This window comes from Lathyrus oleraceus, chromosome 2 (genome assembly GCF_024323335.1).
Source record: "Lathyrus oleraceus cultivar Zhongwan6 chromosome 2, CAAS_Psat_ZW6_1.0, whole genome shotgun sequence".
NCBI classification, from domain to species: domain Eukaryota; kingdom Viridiplantae; phylum Streptophyta; class Magnoliopsida; order Fabales; family Fabaceae; genus Lathyrus; species Lathyrus oleraceus.
The window spans coordinates 11,177,923-11,197,064 of NC_066580.1; the positions used below are offsets into that span (position 1 = coordinate 11,177,923).

Consider the following 19,142-nt stretch of genomic DNA (forward strand, 5'->3'; position numbering starts at 1 on the left):
GGTTAGTTTTATTATGGTTTATTTATTTTAACAAGAAAATATTAATTGTAATATATGTGATTTATATTGTACGGATTTATAGAAATGATTATATAATTTATTTTTCTATATAAATATAGTTTTTAATTACTATTTAACAAAAAAAAATATTATTTACTTAAATTTACACTACTTTTAAATGTAAATATTAAACAATATTTTCAATAAATTTTAAAATATAATTTAAAAACAAGACAATCAAACATGTTTTTCTTGTAATATCTCAGAAACAGTATTACAAAATACAACTTCCAAATGAATTTTTTATTTTGTTTTCATCTAAAAAAAATTCTTAAAACTAATTTATAAAACAATTTATAAAAACAAAAAATTGAAATTCATTCAAACAAATCTTTATTAACAAATGTCATAAGCTACAATGCTTTCTATAGACCTACGAATTTCTTCGATCCAAGTAAACTCTAAGACTATACGACATATTGCATTACACAATTTCAACGAACCCTCCAACCTTTTTCGCCGCCATTGCTAGAACATGTCTCTCTTCATCGTGCACAAGAATCCTAATGCCCCTGAGTCTTCTACTGGCAGGTTTGTGTCGCAATTAGTTTTAAGGAACTAACTCAATTAAAGTTAAGAACATTAATTTTGAATCATACTTTAATTCAAGTGTATACTGTTATTTTATAACTAACAATGTTATTTGATACTTGATATCAAGGTATAGTTAGCTATGTTATTTGATACTTGACATCTAGATTTTTCTATTTGATATTTTTGAGTTCATTATTTGCTATTTGAGATTTTGCTATGTAATATAACACTTACCTATGCACTTTCACATAACGAGTTTGTATCCTCGGAGAAAATAAAATTTGCAAGTTGAATGTTTGAAATATTGGGAATGCTATAAAATTTTGATTATTCTTCTTTATGATTTTTATGATTTTTGAAATAAAGAATATCTTTCATGACGTATCATCCTTAAATGGATGAGAAGGTACAAAACTTTTGGATGAGATTCTACACTAGCAAACTGTTATTATCATTCCTATTTTAGTACTATTTTCCCATTTTTTTTCTCCTTATTAGCTTTACCAAAATGTTGTTTTCTAATTTAAATTTATAATTAACCATTCATATAATTATATGTACCATATTCATGCATGTATATATTATGTATCATTCGTATACTATTATGTACCATAAGTTCTAAAGTACTTCATGTTTTTGAGTATGTTGCACCATAATCAATTTTATTGTCATTTTTATAGATTATGATAGATTTTTTATTATCATTAACATTATTATTAGAATTTTTTCATTAATATTATCATATCACTATCAATTTTAGCTTTAGAAAATCACAAAATTTCTTTTTTAATTTTTTATTATTAATTTTCGTATTTGTAAAATAGGTATTTTTAAAAATTATTTAATTTTCATTTTTTTATTTTTATTCAAAAAATAGTCAAATAATTATAAAATAAAAAGATGTGAAAATATTTTCTTCATATTTTATTTTAGGATAATAATTCAATGTCATTTAACATTTCATTTTAGGATAGTAATTTAAATTGATTTTTAATATAAAAAATATACAAAAAATAGCTAGAGATTTTGTTCTTTTATAGATTATTTCATAATATTTTTATTTTTATTTTTTATTTTGGAAAGAAATAACATGACTAGTTTCTAAAGATAAAAAAAACGAGTTTATTTCTTAATTTTTGTTTTTTCTTTTTAGACAATTTTTAAAAATTATTATTTTATACTTTTATGTATTATTAGTAAGAAAAAATTCAGAAAAATGTGTCATTAATTTGATTGACTTTATTTTTAACATTTTTTTAAATTTAAATATAGAGTTTTAGGAAACATCCAATTTAATTAATAAAAATAATTGAAATCCAAATCAAATGAAATATGTTTTTTTTGGACTTTTTGATTGTTTTAATTAATTGTTTGAATCAAAATTATTTTTTTCCTTCTTAATTTAACCTAATTTTATTTATAAATAGTACCTAAGTTTACACTTTTCATTTATCCACAATTTACAAATTCAACATTTTTACTCAACTAACCCATTTTTTCAAAAAAAATTTCCCAAAATAACCCACTTTTCAGATTAATTCTCAAACTACCCCACTTTGAAGAGGTGTCGTTAGATGAATTGGCGCCTGCTTTCTAAGTTAAAAAGGTGGCGCCAATTGGATTGACTTATGCGCATGGTGTTGCCAATCCAATTGGCGTCTGTGTGTTAGGTTTTAAAGGAGACGATAATTAGTCTGACACCTATGTGTGTTGTGTAATTTTTTTTTTTTGAAAAATAATGTACGTTTTAGATAAAAGTCGAAATCGGACTAATTGATATTAATATTAATATGTGTTTATATACGAATACCACAAAGATTAATCTTGTTGATCGGGATGACCTAATTGACCTCCGATACCATATCCTCTAGCTACTTGAACGTGTGGTCCTAACCGACGTTGATGATTCACCCTAGGTGTTTGAGGATTTGAGGGCCCAGGAACACCACCACCACCTGCAATGAAGCGCTATCACCATAGTTGAGTTTGTGACCCATGCTAGAGTAGTTGGGTTGTGTTTGAGTTATTGGAGGGCGACCAGTACGATTGAAGGGAGACATTGGTGTGAATGATGCATCGAAGAAAGGTTGAAATGATTGTTATGGTGTTTGGTAGTTATATGGTTGTTGCATCATCCATTGTGTATGCTTCACTTGCCTGATCAAGATCCATTCAAGACCCACTTGTTCATGGTCTATTATGGAGGTTTCTTTGGTCTATTGAGCATTCACTTCATGGCCTTACATGTTCATCTTTTGCTTGTCTATGTTCATTGGTTCAAGCTCATTTCCATGGTATCACAAGTTCCACTTGATTCAATTCATCCCTAGCATTGCATCTGATCATATCCTCATGCTTAGTCCATGCCTAACCTACTTCATCTGGCCAATGACATTCATGTCATTTGCATTATCATTGTTGTTTGGTCCATGAATCTTTGATTATGACCTAGTCCATTGTACATCTTGGGCCTTGCTAGAGTTTTTGTTTCATGCTTGGCATTGTTCATCCAAGTTATGGTCATGTCCATTGATCCATGATTAGGTATTCATCAAGTTCATCACTTAGTTTATTCCATGTCATTTTCATTGGTGTTTGGTCCATGAATCATTGGATAGGTCCTAATCATTATCCATTTTTGTCCTTAGGTCTTGATGAATTCAAAATTTGTGTCCATTGATTCATATTATCATGTTCATTCATTTCAATATTTGTCATATCCATACAATTTATTTTAAACAGTCAATGCATTCAAATATCAAATATCATTTCATACAATCACATTCAAATTTCAAAGTCCATACATGTACAAAGACTACAAAATTCACCATTTATACAACAATTGACTTTTTGCGCGACAACCACAACATTTAAAAACAACATTTCTAACTGATTACAACAAGCAAACTGATATAATTTGGTCCAAACATCACTTCCCTAACATCCTTATCATTTTTTACTCGCACTCATCCACGTAAGGCATCGAGTCTCTCAATACTTCTAATTTTTTTTCCTTTAGGTATGTTTTCGTCTAACCATTGAACCAACTCGCTCTGTAGTGGCTCGAAATGACAGATGTTTCAGAAGAGCATCTCTATCGGAGGCTTGTCTCTCGAATAAATCACTTTTCCATAGCGGCGACAAAGACGAACCATGTTTGCAATATAATGAAAAGAGTTGTGGAAAAATGAATCACACAACACCTCTATTTATACAAAAAAAAATTACGCAATACACAGAGGCGCCAAACCAATTGATGCATCCTCTCATTTTTTACACATGGGCGTCAATTGGATTTGCAACACCATATGCATAAGTCAATCCAATTGGCGCCACCTCTTTAACTTAGAGAGCAAACTCCAGTTCATCTGTCGTCACCTCTTCAAAGTGGAATAGTTTGGGAATTAATCTAAAAAGTGGGTTATTTTGGGATTTTTTTTGAAAAAATGGGTTAGTTGAGTAAAAATTTCTACAAATTCAGTCCTTAAAAGTTCTTGCTCTTCACACTGAAAAACAAGAATACCAAAACCCTAAAGCATCCACCATCATCATTGATCTTTTTGAAAAAGCATGAGCAAAATAAGGGAAATAAACGAGAAGACAAGGATCAGAAGCGTGAAGAGCAAGGAAAAGTAAAGGAAGAATCTTATCACCGAGGACAATCTTCTCCCCGTAGGTTGGTTGTCTCATACCGTATAACTATTTGAAGTATTATCTTGTTTGTTGTGGAATACATGAATATTGAGTTTGTTTTTCTATTTAGTGGTTAACTTGGCAATTAACATTATTCTAATCACATAAGAAATTTTCAAAAAGAAAAATTATTTTTACAAACAATCAAGTTTCATCATATTTTAATAATTGATTTCTTCGGTACATATCACCACAAAATAGCCAACAAAAAAAAATTAATATCTTCATTAAAAGTTAAAAATTAAAAGGTAATAAACTATTTCTTTTTTAGAAGTAGTCTCAATTACTTAAATTGTGGAATATATCTATTTACTAACTATTTTTTTCATCATTAATGAAACATTATAACTATCATAATAAAATAATAATTAAATATAATAAAAAACAAAAATAAGAAACAATAATATCTTAACTCATGTATTTAAAATTTAAAATAAAAATAACATATACATAAGTTTTATTTAATCAATTAATTAATTTTGTTTTTACTAAAAATACTAAAAATATAAAAAATACTTCTATATTCCATTGAATCCAAAAATATATAAATATTTTAGTCCATTCATTCTAATTCAAAAATATTTCTTTTCCCTTTAAATTCAAAAAACATACAAAAATAATATTTCTTTTAAAGATAAGAAACAAAACAAAAATACACAAAAATATATATAATTAAATGTGTATTCAGGTTTTAATTATGATAAAAAATATAATTAGGATAATTAAACATAGTTAGGATTAAATAAAACTATTGTAGTTCCTTTATAACTAATATAAATAAAATAAAAAGAATAAAAATATAATTAACTATAGAATATTAATCAAGAATTTAGGGTTAATAATATTAAATTAGGATAATTAGGGTTAATTAATATTTTTGCAATAATTATTAATTAGGGTTATGATATAAAATTGATAAAAATAATTTAGGGGTTTAATATTATTAGGGATTGAATAAAAAAATATAATTAAATAAATACTTAGATAATTATAATTAACAAAAATATAATTAATATTAGGGATCAATTTTAGAACAGTTACACAGATTGGAATTAGAGATTAATTCTTAAAAATGAGTTAATATAAATAAAATAATGATAATAATATGATTAATTATGTGATATTAATCAAGTATGGTTAATTTATGGGATAATTTTTTAGATAAAAAAATTAGGGATAAGGAATATAATACTTGGGTTTATATAATTACCCTTTTAATTTATTTTTTTAAATAAATTAATAATTATAGTTTTGCAAATAATTAAATTGGATAATTTTAGGGATAATATGAGATAAAATATGGGATAAATTTTTAGGGTTTTAAGGATAAATAATCAGGGATAAGGGATATGATATTTTGTTACTTTATAATTGTAATATATTGTTATGAGTTTATTTTCTAAAATTAAAATAATCATCATATTTTTGTAAATTAACTCAGGGATAAAAATCAGGGATAAGGTATATGGTGTTTGAGTTTATATAATTAAACTTTTAATATGTTTATTAAAATAACTATATATTTATTTTCTTAAATCAAAATAGTTAGATTTTTTTTCCAATCAATCAAAAGGGATAAAATCGATTTAAACTCACTTCAAACCATAAGTCCCATGCCCTAGTGTATTGAAGTATTTTTCAAAATTTATTACTTTTTTGCCCCCGATGCGTGAGAACTTTTAAGGGATAAAAACAACAAATAAACAAATATTTTTTACCAGAACTACGGGACTCTGATCCTTCAATGATCTTGGAGGTACGTAGGCATACAGTTGTAAACTCTAGGGAGTACAATAGTAAATAACATTTCCTTTCCCAGTTAATCAATTTTATTTTAAATTATAAAACATTTTTTTGAAAATAAATAAATAATTAAACAATTAATAAATAATCAAGCAAACATTTCTTAGAAACACACTAATCCTAGAATTAAATGAGGATCACATTGAGTACAATGGAGGTAAGGGGTGTCTAACACCTTCCCCTTACTTAACTGACTCCCGAACCTAGCATATCACCCTTAGTTTATAGGTTTTATCATTATTTCCCTGTTCCTTAGGAACAAATAAAAGATGGTGGCGACTCTGTGATTTTTCCAGCCGCGACAAGGTCAACCAAACATGTACCAACTTGTGATTTCTTGACATTTCTTGCATCCAAAGGCCTAATGATGAACACTTGAATACCAAGTGAAAGAAACTTGAATGTCCCTTGAATAATCTTGATAATTGCTTGAAAATTGGATGGAGATGGCATGGAAATAAACATGAACCATACTTGAATCAACTTTGAAATTAGGAACCCAACTTGAACTTCTCTTGATCAAATGATGTTGAATGAAGCTTAACCTGAATGTGACCTAAGATTACAGGTCATGCCTTGAAGTAAAAACTTTTGTGGACCACTTGTTGACCAAACTTTAACCTTGGGAATCAAAACCCTAATTTAGAAACCAAGCTTGACCCTTTGATTATAAATCCCTACTTTGTACAATAAGAAAAAGGAAACAACACATATTTTTATATTTTGGATAAGGTTAGCAAACTTAGAATGTAAGCAAGCAAAAAAGTAAAAAGAAAACACAAAGGGTGCTTGATGATTTCCCACAAAGACAAACCCAAAGTGGGGACGGTTACCATGCTTGTGATCTTGGTTGAAATTTAAATGATATAATAGGTGGAATCTTAGGGGTAAAATTAGGGTATGACACAAGCGTCCCTTGAATCTTTTCATTTGTCGTGCTTGACATATCCTTCGATTCTTCTATGGCTACAACCACATGATCGAATTTTTGAAGTAATGACCTCAAAATCTTTGCAACTATCGATTTTGATGTCAACACTTCTCCATACATCTTGATTTGATTCATCAGTCTCGTAACCCTAGTGAATAATCAACCACACTTTTAATTTCTTTCATCTGAAGCAACTCATACGTTCTTTGTGAGTTTGTAACCTCACCTGTTTCACCTTCTCAACACCTCCAACAGATTTCTCCAGGATGTCTCATGTTTCCTTTGATGAGGCTACATCACCAACTTTCTCAAAGTTGTATGGATTAACACATTGGTGGATTATAAAGAGAGCTTTATAATCTTTCTTCCTCAATTCTTTGTGTGAAGTCTTTTGTTCATCTGTGGTATCTTCGCCAATTGGTGTCACTCCAATCTTCACAAGATCCCAAATATCTTAATAGAAGAAGACAACCTTCATCTACTTACACCAATTTTCATAATTCTTGCCATTCAAGATGGGAAATTTTGCTGAAAAATGCACGTTTGGATAAGAAGTCATTTCTCTATGCTTCCTGAGAATTGCAGTCAGTGCTCTAGATACCTGGAAATCGTTATTGATTGAACAAGATTCAATCACTTTCTTGATTGATTCAATATTCTCATTCCTCACTCTTCACTCGAGTGATTCAACCACACCTTGGTTGTAAGATGATTTCCTCGCACACTAATTTGAAAAGAAAGAAAAAATTGAAGTAAAGAAGAAGATGATGAAATTGAGAGAGTATGAATTATTGAAGTGAAAGGAGAGTTTCTCTCTTTGTGTATTTCTCTTTTAACTTATGCGTTGTTTTATGTATTTTACAAATGCTATGAGATTACTTGCACATCAAATAATCTTAAACTTACTGACTTCGACTATATGTATTCAACTCTCTATCGAATACTCACACCTCGACTGCTACAAACTTATCAACTCTAACAATTATATACAACTTTGTCTCTATCGAATGCAGTACTCAAAATCATTTACTTGTCTTGTGTCATCTTCCCGTTGGTTTAGTTTTGCTCACAAAGCTCCTTTCATGAAAGTCATGATTTCTCATATTTTCTGATAAAAAAAAGAAATGTTTGGATAATCTTGCTAATTTAAGACTAATCTCTAGAGAGTTCACTTAGTTTGATGGCGTTCATAAAAAAGATTGCTTGTAAAACAAGCAAGACTTTTTCATGCTTTAGAATTGCACGCTCTTGAAAGCTTTTGCTGTTGATCCCTTCTTGTGTGTTCTTTTTTTATAATTTTCTTTTTTCTCTTAGAATAATAACCTCTTTAATAGAAATAGGTAATATCAAAATTATTATCCAACCAAATATTGAAAATACATTGAAATGAAAGAAACAAAATATCTGGATTATATTATCCAACCAAAACTCTCTCTCTCTCTTCTCTTCTCTTCTCTCTCTCTCTTCATTGCTATGGAGCTCTGTACTCGAACCTTAACAAACTCTCTCCTTTTCAACCCTTCGTTCTCTCTTTCTTCTTCAAATTCTCTTCTTCTTCGTTTCAACACTTCTCTTAAACCCTTCAAATTCAACCTCTCATCTTTCACTTCTCACATTCAACAACCCTCTCTCTATCATCACACTTCCTCGCCTTTCGCTATCTCAGCTTCTTCCTCTTCCCCTTCTTCAGTCTCACTCGACTCTGAAGAAAACCGTCTTCGTGAGAAATTGAAGGTCACAACAACAGAGGAAGCCAATTCCAGAGTATGTTTGCATTTACATTATCTCAATTTTATGCTGCATTGTTTAGTTTGGTGTTTTTGTTTTGATATTATATGATATGAATTAGAGTTTTTCTTTTGATACATGGTTTACAATAAAGAGTAATGAATTATCATAACTGTAAAATCTAGATATCATGTGTGCACAATTTGAACTTCTATTGTAGCTTGTTCTAGAGGGAAATTATATTAGCATCACTTTTCAAGTTATTTTCATTTGATTTCATGATTTTGAGTGTTTTGTGTTTTCAAAGTAATTTGGAACTTCATGATTATTTATGAATGAATACATACATATATAATAATAAAATAATTAAGTCTATGTTTGTTTAACTTTTGGAAAAGTCAAAAGCAATTCTAGAGCTGTAGAATTGATTTTGGAATGATTTTGAGGTGTTTGATTCTTGTAAAGTATAATTGAATCTGTCTCTATAATTGATTCTACTTGAAGATAGAATTTATAGTTTTTGAGTTTAAACGTGACTTTTACATTGAAATTTATTGTTTAATTCCACTTTGCATAAAGTTATTCAAACAGAAATCGCTTTATATTCAGTCAATTTTACAAAATCAATTCACTTAAAATCAATTTTTTTCTCCGCAGAACCAAACATACACCAAACATCCATAGTGTACACATATAACAGTTCTCTAGTTTATTCAATTGCTTCCATGGAAATGTGTAAATGTAAACTTGTTCAAGTATCATTATTTAACTTAAAATGAATATATATATTTCTGCACAACTTGCAGGTTAGATTGCATGTGGAAGTGCCACCATTGGTATGCGAGGATTGTTACGAAAGGGTTCTAGTTGAGTTTAGGAAGCAGGCAAAGGTGTTATTGGTTTATGCTTACTTTATGTTTATACATTTTTTCTCATATTCAATCCAAAAGAAGTTTATTCAGCAAATTGTTGTTGTCTGTTAATAAAGTCATCTTCATGCTATCTTTCATTAGTAATTAATGATTTTTTGGTATCTATATTCGAAGATTTTACCACTCTACATTGTCTTCCATGCAAATTTGAAGTTACTCAATTTTTAAATCTTACTAATTTTACCCTACCATATCATATACAAGTTTAATATTTCAACCTCTTTTCAGAAAACATGCTTCTTATAAGTTATAGTAGTATGAGCTAATTTAACATTATTTTATATAAACAGGTGCCTGGATTTCGTACTGGACAAAAGGTACCGGAAAGTGTTCTTACTGGTTATGTGGGGAGTAGAAATGTTCGAAAGGCTACGATTGAAGCTATATTGAGGACGACACTTTCACACGCTGTAACATCGGTATGTTGCAATCTGGTTTCGGTTTCCTTAGTTTTGATATGTACTTACATTATCTCGTGATGTTGGCCTTTTTAGACAATTTTGGGTTCACTATGCTTTTTTGTGACTATACCCGGGAGTGATTCTTTGATCTTGGTTGTGAAATTGCTACCTAACTATATTCATCATATTACCGAAATCTAATTTTGTTCCAAAAAAGACAAGTATATCAGTTCATGCACATTCTGCTAACACAAACTGATAATCAGCCATTCCTTATTATCAAAGTCTATGGCCGTACGTTTATGTGATATCTATTTGACAATGAAATGCCTTAACATTGACCGAAGTTATAACTGAAAAAAGTGGATTATTGAAACAAGTATTATTCTGATCTCACACTTGAAGATCTCAAAATCGATTATGTTTTATAGGTGTCTGGAAGAGCTTTGCATGATTCTGTACGTATAGTCACTAAATTTTCTGAGATGGAGGAAACATATTCTTCTCTCGGATTTCTTAGGTAATCTATACATTACGGTTTGAAATGCATTTTCTATGACGCTCATTTATTCCCCCTTTTCTGAGTCTATTATACCAAAACTACCTTCTTTCATGAAATCAAAGAAAGAGAAGGTTTTCAGGAAGAATGCTCACATTATCAGCCGATTACTTCTGCATGCAGATTATCTTTGTTAGTCTCACTTATTTCATATTTGCAGATATGAAGTCATTGTTGATGTTGCACCAGAAATTAAATGGATTTCTGATGATGCATACAAAAATGTGAAGGTTGTTGTTGAAATAGGCAGTGATATAGATGCTCACATAGCATCTGAAAGAGAATTTATAAAGCGTTACAAGTCTACCGGTGTACTGAAAGTTGTTACTGATAGAGGGCTACAGGTGATTGAAATTAATTTGCACTAGTCAACTAATAGAAAATTGTTTTCTTTTACATTTTTATTGTGATTACTTTCTAAAATTTCATTTCAAACCTTCAAGAGTCATTTTATTCGTAACATTTTTAAGTTCTACCAAACAAACATTCAGAACCTATCCATGTTTCCTCATGTATGTTTTATATTTAGTTGCGGGCTCGAAGAGAAATGTTTTCGTATGAATAGCATCTCCTTTTATATGTATTTAATTTTATGCCATCTTGATAATCAATGTGCATATGAGTTGCTATCACATTGGCTAGATAAAATTTGCTGGTTGCTACAAGATACCTTTTCGTGTTTTCAGGTTGGTGATGTAGCTGTACTTGACATCTCAGCTACAACCATTGATAAGGATGAAACAAATATCAAAAGTATTCCTTCTGCTGAAACTAAAGGTCTGGTGATGTGCTTGAAATATGTTAAGTAACTGATTTGTGACAGCAGTTCTTTTGAAGTGAGTGATACATCATGATCATTTTTTCATTAAACCTTATACTACATATGCAGGAACTAGTTTTGATACAGAGGAGAGTGATCGATTAGTACCAGGTTTCGTTGATTCTATAATTGGAATCGGTCGAGGAGAAACAAAGTCATTTCCCCTTGTTTTTCCTGAAACATGGATGCAGGAAAACCTCCAGGGTGTTCATGCTCAGTTTACAGTAAGTTTCTAACGCTGAATTAAAAAATTAATTATTTTAGGAACACGAGTCGGCAGAGTAGTTTTTCTTTTGGTTTTATAAGATACCAACTTGTTGACCAACATGTATAGTTTGTGGATGTTTTCTATCTTAATATTTTCTTGTACCTTTGATTTGTGTGTACGAACTTGCGTGGCAGTTACACTTTCAACGCATCAACTAATTAAGTTTCTCTTTCATTTGTAACAGGTTGAGTGCAAAGAACTTTTTTACAGAGATTTACCAGAGCTGAATGATTCTATTGCTGATAAACTTATCTCTGGATGCACCACAGTGGAACAGGTGACTTTTCTCACTCATGTGCAATTATCATTGTAAAGTGTAAAGTAAAAAATTGTATTGTTTGAATTGAGATTAAAATTCTCCAACATGAATTTCCAGGTCAAAGAGTTACTGTTACAGAGATGTCAAGAGATAGAACAAACAGCTAGGGAACAAGCAACTGATAATGCTATATTAGAACAGATTTCTAAGGTAACATTACATCATTAAGTAACAGTACTAGATTGAATCTGTCTTGTCTTCTAGATTAGAATGTACCTCGCAACATCTTTTCATTATGCACGCTACTTTTTTAATTTTAGGCATATATATTTTCATATAACCATTCTTCAATTTCTGCAACTTTGCTAGATTCGTCAACTTCTGTAATCTTTCCACTTAATATTCATATTATCATTTCAGATGGTAGAAGTTGATATACCTCGATCCTTGTTTGAGGAACAAGGTAGACAGTTTTATGGAGCCAACCTATTAGAAATGCAGGTATTGATTCAAGTAGCAACACTTTTTGGCCAATTAGGAAACTTCGATAGTTCGACTCTGACAAATTTTACATTTGTTTATGATTTGAAATGAGAAAAGGAAAAAGAAAACTTTCTCGGGTGAGCACACACATTTAATTACTAGTTCTTACTTGGAAAATTGTGATGATGCAGACAAAAGTAAAACTAACTGAGCAGCAGCTGGCTTCTCTATCGAGTCCAAAGGCCGTGAACGAATATCTTGAGCATCATAAAGAAAATATAACAAATTTGATCAAACAGAGCCTGGCAGTAGGTGACATATATAGGCGTGAAAATATGGAGGTATGCATGTTTGATTAAGATATGTTTTATGCAAATATTTACTCAGTTTAAGTGTGTTAGGGCTACTCATTTTAATCGGGTTGCAAAATAACATTTTATTTACATATCACATTCTTTATTATTAAGCTGTCTATTGGATTTTGTAAACTGTTTGGCTTATTAGAATGATTTGTGGCTATATGTTCTCTAGATCCCTATTGATGACATCCTCAAAGAGGTTGAGAATTCTGTTGCTGAATTCAAACGTTCAAAACAAGAGTATGATGAGGAACGAGTAAAGGATCAGGTTTGCACTTTACTTTTTTAATTTGCTTACTGCTATTTTGTTTTCTTAGTTTTTTGTTTCGGCTTCTTAATCATTGCATGTATTCATATCCAAATTAAATTTGTTATGATCGGTCTTTAAAATTAACCCGCATAGGGATAAACACTTCCAACTTGCATGTTTTTTTTAAACCACAAATAGAGATATATATTATAAATAGAGTATAAAGGGCACTCGAACCCAAATACTAAGAACAAAGGAATCTGAAAGGGTTGCATAGTATATTGATTAACCAAAGTAAGTGCATTATGCAGACAATGGTAGGTTTAGGTTAGGTTGCATTTATCATTTTCAAGGAGGAAATTTGTGTTTTGAACTTCTTTCCTAATTGAAAGATTGATTGATATTATCTGTTTGAACTTTCCTGAAGGTTCAAGAAATTCTAGAAGGAGCTAAAGTGCTTGAATTTTTGAGAGAAAATGCAGACATTCAGTATATAACAGTATGAGAGGCGAGCACCAGCCAAAACAAATTAGGAAAGTGAAATTGCAGATCCATTTAAAAGAGTCTTCTTTCGGCTGATGTAAGTTACGAGAAAATAAACTATTCCTGATTGAATTTTGTAGAAAGAACTAAAGAATAAAAATTATGTGTTACTACTAATGATAAATCTTTTCCATTGAAAGTAGAAAGCAATAACAAAACAGCAGCAAATAGTACAGTAAGTCCTATAAAGAGCTCCATTTACACCCTTTCCATGCTATATTCTATTTCAAACTCAGATCTTTCCGACAGCTTTGAAAAACACCGATATATTACTCGTTTCACACATGCTTAAAATGTCAATGTCAATCCCGAAAGGGAAATAAGCAATGTGATATTCAAGGATCTCTGTACTCACTACTAAATATACTCAGCAGTTTTAAAAAGAGTGGCCTCAGAATGATTCTTTATCAACCTCCACCATTTGTACACCAATTGATGCATGCTTGATAGAATGTACATAGTGAACTTGTCATGTCTAGAGTATATGTCTTTCTTGTAATATCTGTCCAAGTTTTGTGTAAAGAGCTAGCTGCTCCTCAAAACCAAGGTCCCTCATTATCTACACGATAAATATAAAATGAAATGAATCCTGGTCTATGTAGCACTGACACGTATGATTAAAAGTGTTTCGATGTCTGACACATTCAATTTCTTCCGTTTTAAAATTAGTATGATTGTCAATGTGTTAGTGTCGTGTCTGGGTCAGGGTTTCATAGTTCACGCCAAAACATTTAATTTTTTTGGTCTCTAGAAAATGTCCCGAGGGAAACATACCCTTGTGTTTGACCTATTTCTATGCTATATTGGAACTGAAAGAAAAAGTAACAGACAGAAAACAAAATCTTCTAATTTTCACATGATTGAAAACTATAGAATAAATTGCTTAAACAAACAAGCTCACCTGTTCCAAAAGCACATCAATGGAATAGTCATGAGGGACAACAAATGACTGGTGGTAAATGTAAACAAAAACAGCCATCACCATCTGAAAAGATGAATAACACTATAAAACACAACAGTCACAACAACAGCACAAATTATTGTGTATTGCATATGTCATACTCATAACAAGAAATTGAAGGGTTTTTTTATGACCATGTTCTAAGCATTGAAATGAAGATGTCACATTGACCTGAAAAATAAATATATCTATGTGCAAACCTGGCAGTCCATTCTGTCAGTAAATCCACCATGTCCAGGTATACTGTCACCAAAGTCCTGAATTCATTGGAAGAGATTAATGATACATGGCTCAAAAATAAATTATACCGTAAAAATCAAGAACATACCTTGATTTTAAAAGCTCTTTTGAAACCGCTAGCGAAGAATCCTCCGAACGGTGCTATGATGGACGCAAATAGTCCTAGCCATAAGGCATGCCACTGTACTGGCAAAACTGCTATCTCTTTCTCAGGTATCTGCAAAATGTTGCAGAATGAAATAAATCATCTTTAAAGTCATGAAGTTATTATTAACATTGAAATATGAATGCTATTCCTCACTTACCCCATGAGGAACAAGTCCTGGCATTGGAATGTAATCTGGCTTAAAAATTTGATCAGGGTCACACTCAAGCCAACCAGTTGATAAATCCTGAGTTTATTGCACCAAATGATCAACAAACAAACATGTCTCTTAATCTAACATGCCTCCACTAAATCAAGATTCTTACCTTCCTTGGACATGTTAGCCACTGAAACCGACCCAAAAAGTTCGCAAACTGAAACAAATAATGCAAAATCGAGTATTTTCAACTTTATCATTGCAATTTCCTATCAAACAGTTTCCTTTACTAATCGATTCTTACCGTAAATGCAGCAATCATAGTTGCAATAGACGCTCCTATAAAACCTTCCCATGTTTTCTTCGGAGACAACTTGATCAGAGGTGTTTTCCCAAAGAAGAAACCAAAGAAATACGCAGCAACATCATTCATAGCAATAAGAAGCGCAGGAAAAAGAAACCTTCAAAACAATGGTAACATGTTAAGAAAACATGAAGAAAGAACATAGTTAACATTAAAAGAATAAATTAGTATGTATCAGAAGTAACACTACCAGAAAATTCCTTGAAATATGTTAGCTACCATGAATGAAGACTGTGTAAACACAATGATAAGTATCATATGTGTCCATGCATACTGTCCAAATTGATACTTGTAGTATCTCTTCTTTAACGAAAGAATAAACCATACAAAACCTGAAATCAGAAATCATACATGAAAATACTTCATGAACTATACTATAGGACAAAACAAAAACCAGACACTAGTACTAAGTTACTAACCTGCAATGTATAAGAAGTAACATATAACCATTTGATACTTGATGAGTTTACTGACAAGTCTATAGAAAAATTTATCTGATGTGACAGTGTTCACAAGGTGCTGACTCAGGATGCGGCCGTATACGTATAGCATCGCCGTGAAGAAAAAATGCCTGAACAATTTCATTGTGTTCATAATAATCTAATCATTTTTTTTTCTTTTCGAACTAAACATCATGAATACACCGAATTATGAATTGCAGCGTCGTGCTTACCAGTTCAAGAGCTTAAACTTCGGGAGCCGTTTATCTTGATTAGCTATTCTCAGGAGATTGAAGAGCTCGCTAGCCATAAAAATTTGGATAACAACCATCATTGCCCAGATGTAAAGATGACCCATGTATATGATAAGCGCGACGCATGCGAGCATCCATAGAGACGAGTATGCACGAATCCACATCGATTTGTATTTGTATTTATCATTTACAAGTAAAAGAATTCCATTTGATTTGTTTATATCAGGAAGAATCTGATACAAAAAAGACGAAACAGAATCATCAAAAGAGAAGATATTATTAACATCTTTCACTTAAAGATATTCGGTATATGAATCACTTAAACGAACCTCGTTTAAACGTCTTCTTTGTCGAAAATTTGGAGTTTTCGGTGAAGTACAGCTATGATCCGCATTCAAATCTTTCATTGTTGAAGAGATGATGATATATGGTTCAATTTTCTACCTTTGCTCAAAAAGAATTCAATTGGATCTTAATGGAATGGTGGAAATGAAAAAGATTATACATAGTTGGAGAAATTGGTAGCTGGCTAGGACAATGTAGAGATGGAAAATGAAAAAAATGATGAATGAAGGTTGAAGATGAGGTTGTGTAATTGGATGCTATGTTTGTGGAAGAGTAACGAGAATAACAGAAAACATACATGAGATAGAGAAGTAACTACGAGAGATACGTGAAAGTTTTCATTGACCAATCAAGGCCCCTCACTTCACTCAAGCTCTAATAATCATAGGGAAAGGAAAATACATGTTCTACTTAATGTCTCTTTCATGTCTATAATTTTATTTATTTTTAAGAAAATTTAATCACTACTTTACTTTGTTTTTAGAAATTATTAAAGGGGGTTGAAAATTTATCATTATATTATTACTCACGTTGAGAGACAATTAGTTATTTCACACATTTTTGGATAATGGCAGTTTTATTAAATTAATCACACATATTTAGTTAATCAATCATACATTATATGGTAATGTGATTACTATAAATGTCATATGTGATTAGTATAATTATATATGTGTTTACTATTAATTGAGTATCTGGTTTGAAACTTAGTAATATAATCTTATATAAATGATATAACTTATACTTATATTACTTACAAAGTATAATTGAATATAATCGTCATTTTGATCCCTTTCCCTTCTTTCATTACTTACAAAGCATAATTGAATATAATTGAATATAGTTTATGTAGATTCTTGATGCGGTTGTGCAGACCTTTAGTGTGATTGTTCAGTAATAGATCTACAAGGTTAACACTAAAATGTCCAAGTCTTATAAACAAAGGGTAAAGTGAATTTTGATTAGAATCGTACATTTGACTCAGCATGTGATGATTTATATATGATGGAGGGTAATTGGGTATGTTTCGTATTGTGCATGCGGTCGGTCCAAAACAGTTGCTCTTAAGGTCTGTCGTGGTGTGGCATATCAAAAGCGTTCCAAGAGACTAGGTCAACCTCTTTATGTCGGGATCTTTGTGTGGAGAAATGGATGAGATTTGGGAGCAGACACATTAAATGTTAGTCTCATCATTGAGACGTTTTGCATAATTTTTTTAAACATTGTCCTAGACTCGTAGGTTAGGGCGTGACATTTTCCCCTAGGATGCTCAAATGCACTCAAGTGCCATTAAATTTCTGAGGCAAAATTTAACTGTTGTTTTTTATCTTCCCATTTTCTTTCATTCTAGTTCATTAATTTATCTCTCTTGTTCTCTTATATAAAGCTTATTTTGATTTTTCAAATGATTTTCGCTCCTTATAATTGAGACTTATTTCCTTCTAAAATCCCTTTTTTTCTTCTCTGAGCTTATGTGATCTCTGTTTTCGTGGTCTCGTTCTTTTATTTGGGTTTTGCGTTTTTGATTCATTATCCTTTTTGAGTTTAAGTTGCTTTTAACCGTTTCTTCACTTCGCTTCTTTACCCAAGTATCATTTCTAGCACAATTCCTTATATTTTATTACTTTGTTTTCTTTTCTTTGATATGGCCAATGTAAAAAATATGCATGCGGACATAATGAACGAACCTGGTGGTGGAAATTCTTCATCATCTGCAATATATGAAAACCCAAATGCTTTCAATGTTGATCCTTTAGAGGTTAATCGACTCAACCTCAATCTTGTCGTACTTAGCGATAGTTCTGAGTCTAATGAGGATTCTATAGAGATGGGTGATGAATCCTTTAGTGTCTCTATTAAGGGAAATACTAACAAATCTTCTAAAGAAAACAAAGAGACGAACTCTAGCAACTTGATATAAGGGATTTGACTATCCATCTTTCTTCCTCTATCAGGACTCATACAGATCTAAATGTTGCTATAACGATTCGGAATGAGCATCAGCCTCACTATTTTGCTAACACATCTAATGTGGCGTATGAGTGGTGTAACACCCCAAATTCGATTAATTTTATTTAATTGAATTATTTGTAATTTTTATTTAATTATTTTGTGTTTGGTGTGCTCTTAAATAAAATTATGTAATTATATATGTTGTTGGGGTGTAATGGCAATAGTAGGGTGTGCTGAGAATGTAGTAGTTTGGTAGAATAATTTAGAAAATAATTAGAATAATTATCATTTTAATTATAATAGAAATGAATTGAGAAAATTAATAAAAAATAAGGAATTTGGCCAATTGTGTGAATCGAGGGAAGTTCGTGGTAAAAGGAGAGAAGTTAGGAATAAATTGGGAAAAACTGTAATTTTGAGAAATAATTAGATTCATAGATATTCTAAAAGTTGGGAGAAAAATAGATTAATAGGGTTTTTGTCAGTACGTGAAAACAAAGAGGCAAGAAGAACGAGAGAAATTGGAAAAGAGTGAGGTTTTAAAGGGAGAATTCATATGAGCTGCTTGTTTTTACCGTTGTTGTTGGGAGTTTAAGGTAAGGGGAAAGGGCTATCAATATGTATGTATTACATGACAGGGTAGAGGAGAGATGTCCTTAC

The 19,142-nt window shown here is 30.9% G+C and overlaps 2 protein-coding genes across 2 annotated transcripts; one reads left to right on the forward strand and one right to left on the reverse strand.

Moving 5' to 3' along the window:
- The first annotated feature begins 8,409 nt into the window (after positions 1-8,409).
- LOC127117624 (trigger factor-like protein TIG, Chloroplastic) lies at positions 8,410-13,740 on the forward strand. Its single transcript, XM_051047696.1, has 13 exons — positions 8,410-8,785; positions 9,556-9,639; positions 9,972-10,100; positions 10,514-10,602; positions 10,802-10,985; positions 11,328-11,418; positions 11,531-11,685; positions 11,914-12,006; positions 12,106-12,198; positions 12,409-12,489; positions 12,663-12,812; positions 13,003-13,098; positions 13,508-13,740. Exons 1-13 carry the CDS (start codon positions 8,495-8,497, stop codon positions 13,583-13,585), a joined length of 1,614 nt encoding a protein of 537 aa, XP_050903653.1. The 5' UTR covers positions 8,410-8,494; the 3' UTR covers positions 13,586-13,740.
- Positions 13,741-13,937: 197 nt separating this feature from the next.
- LOC127117625 (phosphatidate cytidylyltransferase 1) lies at positions 13,938-16,862 on the reverse strand. Its single transcript, XM_051047697.1, has 11 exons — positions 16,514-16,862; positions 16,164-16,417; positions 15,910-16,061; positions 15,681-15,822; positions 15,431-15,587; positions 15,296-15,343; positions 15,130-15,216; positions 14,913-15,041; positions 14,785-14,841; positions 14,525-14,608; positions 13,938-14,182 (listed from the first exon to the last, which is right to left on the reverse strand). The coding sequence occupies exons 1-11, from the start codon at positions 16,589-16,591 to the stop codon at positions 14,099-14,101; spliced, it is 1,272 nt and encodes a 423-aa protein (XP_050903654.1). The 5' UTR covers positions 16,592-16,862; the 3' UTR covers positions 13,938-14,098.
- Between the last annotated feature and the right edge of the window lie 2,280 nt (positions 16,863-19,142).

Coding starts and splice junctions, on each gene's coding strand:
- LOC127117624 (XM_051047696.1), top strand. CDS start 8,495: ATGGAGCTCTGTACTCGAACCTTAACAAACTCTCTCCTTTTCAACCCT. Junction 9,640..9,971: donor AGTTTAGGAAGCAGGCAAAG/GTGTTATTGGTT, acceptor TTATATAAACAG/GTGCCTGGATTTCGTACTGG. Junction 12,813..13,002: donor ATAGGCGTGAAAATATGGAG/GTATGCATGTTT, acceptor TATGTTCTCTAG/ATCCCTATTGATGACATCCT.
- LOC127117625 (XM_051047697.1), bottom strand. CDS start 16,591: ATGAAAGATTTGAATGCGGATCATAGCTGTACTTCACCGAAAACTCCA. Junction 15,588..15,680: donor ATATTTCAAGGAATTTTCTG/GTAGTGTTACTT, acceptor ATTGTTTTGAAG/GTTTCTTTTTCCTGCGCTTC. Junction 14,609..14,784: donor CTGACAGAATGGACTGCCAG/GTTTGCACATAG, acceptor TCATCTTTTCAG/ATGGTGATGGCTGTTTTTGT.